The 3804-nt window shown below is 50.7% G+C and overlaps 1 protein-coding gene across 1 annotated transcript; it reads left to right on the top strand.

The window, feature by feature from the left end:
• Positions 1-1064: 1064 nt before the first annotated feature.
• Positions 1065-3197, top strand: foxc1b (forkhead box C1b). Its single transcript, XM_080473566.1, has one exon. The coding sequence runs from the start codon at positions 1262-1264 to the stop codon at positions 2660-2662; it is 1401 nt and encodes a 466-aa protein (XP_080329692.1). The 5' UTR covers positions 1065-1261; the 3' UTR covers positions 2663-3197.
• Positions 3198-3804: the final 607 nt, after the last annotated feature.

Genomic DNA, 3804 nt, shown 5'->3' with positions numbered 1-3804 from the left:
AGCCACGTTTAATTATAAATAGTGATTAATGGTCAACGTGAACAAGAAAATTATGCTTCAAAATTTAAACAACTTACATTGAGTGCATTATTTTCAAACTGACGAGCAAACCTGATTTTGTTTAACATTTTCTTCATGAGAAAATCAGTTTATTTCAGAACATGTGATTAATTCGGAGATCTCTTTGGGGAATTGGGGAATTTAAACTCGCCCTGAAATTGTGTTGTGATCTGATGTATTCCCTCTCTGGGTAAAAATCGACCAAACTCTGAATCCAGGGGGAATGTCGGTGGCCCTGTTAACACCCGCTCAGTGTGCGCAGCATTTGGAGGGGAAAATCCCACCCCGGTGAGCCCTTTCCCACTCGGCTGGACCAAATGATCTTCATTTAAGCTTTAATGAGTTTGCTCTCACCGCCCATGGAGAGCGACAAGAACGCGTCTACTCTCTTTCATGTCTCGCTGTTTATTCTGAGGCGCAACTGCAGCTGATGAGAGTTCCTCACACAGTCTGCGGCCTGATTATCTCATTCCGCATATCTAATCGGTAACACCTCGGCTCTAATTGAGGGGTTTGATTATCCCCTCAAATACGTGTCTTTTGCTAAACGCCCTTATTGACTCTATAGGCCAAAGTTTGGTGAACAAGATATGAGCAAACATCTGTGCACAGATTTGCGCACGGATCTGAAGCACTGGTCAGAATGAAGTAACTTGCTTTTCTTCAAAATAGAATAATGTGAGTTAGTGGTTTTTATCATGAAAAGTTCAATAAAAGATATCTGTTTCAAGGTTGAGCCCAGTAAATTAACATTTCTGAATTATGGGCACACCCTTGAAAGCATTTTAATACCTCCATGTCTCAACTGAGAGGAGTGAATAAATGAAGTTGGAAGGAGGGGGGTGGGGGAGTATAACTTTAATCGCCGTGCAGCTTTTACACAGGTTCATTTCGCTCTTTAGATCCCATTGGATGTTGGAGCGCACGTTCAGCTTTGGGGTGGAGCAGCGCGAGGAGCCAAAAGGGAAGAAAATGTGAAGCGTAAAAAAAAAAAAGTTACTCTCCTCGTAGACTCTCTCGTCTCCAGTCTGCTTCACTCCCTCCAAATGTTCGCTGCTTCAGAGCGCGCTCCCTGCTCCGGCTCACCGTGGCGGACCGCGGCCTGAACAGGGACTTCCCGGACCAGACAGACCGAGACGACCAGAACTCCGACCGCGTGACATTTCTCTGACTTTGGAGAGGTTTTTACGCACGGCGCAGGATGCAGGCGCGCTACTCCGTCTCCAGTCCCAACTCGTTGGGAGTCGTACCTTACATCAACAGCGACCAGAACTACTACCGGACCGGCGTTGGGTACACCGGAATGCCTGCACCGATGAGCATGTACTCGCACGCCGCGCATGATCAGTACCCGGCCGGGATGGCCCGTGCGTACGGACCGTACACCCCGCAGCACCAGCCGAAGGACATGGTGAAGCCGCCGTACAGCTACATCGCCCTGATCACCATGGCCATCCAGAACTCGCCTGAGAAGAAGATCACCTTGAACGGGATTTATCAGTTCATCATGGAGAGGTTCCCCTTCTACCGGGACAACAAGCAGGGCTGGCAGAACAGCATACGGCACAACTTGTCCCTCAACGAGTGCTTCGTCAAAGTTCCCCGGGACGATAAGAAGCCCGGCAAGGGCAGCTACTGGACCCTGGATCCGGACTCCTATAACATGTTTGAGAACGGCAGCTTCCTCCGGCGCCGCAGGAGATTCAAAAAGAAGGACGTACAGAGGGAGAAGGACGACCGGGACAGGCAGGGCAAGGACCCCTCAGCCCGCGGCACTGGCCGGGAGCAGGACCCGCCGGGGCAGGCCTCCCAGCCGGTGCGGATCCAGGATATAAAGACTGAAAACGGGACATCCACGCCGCCTCAGGCCGTGTCCCCCACGCTGGGCGCCGTCCCCAAGATCGAGAGCCCGGACAGCAGCAGCATGTCTTCGGGCAGCCCGCACAGCGTCCCGTCCAGCAGGTCCCTCAGCATGGAGGGACCGGAGCACCACCAGCACCACGGCCAGGCCCCGGCGCAGGGCTTCAGCGTGGATAACATCATGACCTCCCTGCGGGGGTCTCCGCAGGCTGAGCTCTCCCCGCCTCTCATCGCCTCCTCCCGGACAGGTATGGCCCCCTCGCTGTCACTCAACTACTCCCCGAACCAGACGCCCGCGTACAACTCGGCAACCTGCAACCAGAGCGCCATCTCCACCACCTCCAACGCCACGTACCACTGCAACATGCAGGCCATGAGCCTGTACGCGGGGGACCGGTCGTCCGGGGGGCACCTGGCTCCGTCCACCACCGTGGACGAGCCTCTGCCCGACTATTGCATCACCACGACCACCGCGTCCCCCCTGAGCCAGGCGGGCCAGGAGGGGCACCACGCGCACCAGGGCCGGCTCGCGTCCTGGTACGGGGACCTGAGCCACCTGAGCCCGGGTTACCCGGCGCAGCAGCAGAACTTCCACTCGGTGCGGGAGATGTTCGAGTCGCAGCGGATCGGGCTGAACGGCTCCCCGGTCAACGGGAACAATAGCTGCCAGATGGCCTTCCCGTCCGGACAGTCCCTGTACCGCACCTCAGGAGCCTTTGTTTATGACTGCAGCAAGTTCTGAAAGCAACAACTCTAATATATATTTTCTATATATTTTTTTCTACTTTTGGTCTTTCATGCACACTCCGAACGGACAAAAGAGATTCTGACTTTTTGTTTTTGTTTTTCTCTCGAGAGCTGTGTAACACCAAAACACGTAAGTTTCCTTCCCTCTCACTTTGAGAAATGTTTATATTACAAAAAAACGAATGGCTCAACTTTTAAGACGAGACTGTAAATTATAGCCTAATATAGTAATTTATTTTGGAGGAAAACGGAGTGGTTGGGTGTTGAGGACCAAACACTTTTCCAGTTTTCTTATCTGCTGCCCTTAATTGTCCCGGGTCTTGTATAGAAATAGAGGAGGGACTGTGTAGCCTTTGCTTATTTTATTCATGTTGTGACATTTGTTTAAAAATATTTTGAAGGCATTACATTTTGTTTTGTTGAATAAAGTGCCGTTTATTTGATTTTAATTTGAGTGATTTATTATCAGATGTAATATTAAAAGGACATTTTAAGGTGAGGAGGTGAAGCAGGTGGGAAATCTGTTGCAGACGAAGATAAAAATGAAGGGGTTTTTTTACGCACAGCTGCGCGAGGCGCACGTGTGAAATTCAAGCATTTTGGCTTTTTTTTCTTTTTGTTTTTAGCTTAAATGAGGGAACAAGTCTCGTATTAATCTAAAGGATTGATATTTGATTGAGATCACCAAAGGCTGCTGCTCCACAGAGGATAAAAATCACCTGGGACACGTCAAGTAAACACGTTTTCTCGCGTGCGTAAATAAACGCACGTGTGCGGGGCTCCCGTCCGACTCCTGCTTGTGAACGATCATGTCAGCGGGTTTGAACATAAAAAAAAAAAAAAAAAAAACACGGCCAGTTTATTTATCGCAGCTCTGAAGGAGATGTGGCTGCAGGAGGAGGCCCCTGAAGGGCCCGCGGACCGGGGAGGGAGGGAGGGAGGGAGGGGGGGGGGGTCTCACATGAAGGGGACGCACAGCAGCTCCGGGCAAATATTGCGGCTGTCACATGTTTATTTACTCCTCCACTTCCTGGATGACGCACACTTGAAAGGATAGACGCAGATTGTGATTAAGATTGAAAGTCTTTGGTGCAATATTTGTAGTTTTGTGCAGAAGCACGCCAACAGTACAAGTTT

Source organism: Lipophrys pholis, assembly GCF_963383615.2.
Source record: "Lipophrys pholis genome assembly, chromosome: 10".
Lineage (NCBI taxonomy): Eukaryota > Metazoa > Chordata > Actinopteri > Blenniiformes > Blenniidae > Lipophrys > Lipophrys pholis.
The sequence above is the reverse complement of the archived record's forward strand: the minus strand, read 5'-3'. Positions and strand labels throughout refer to the sequence as shown.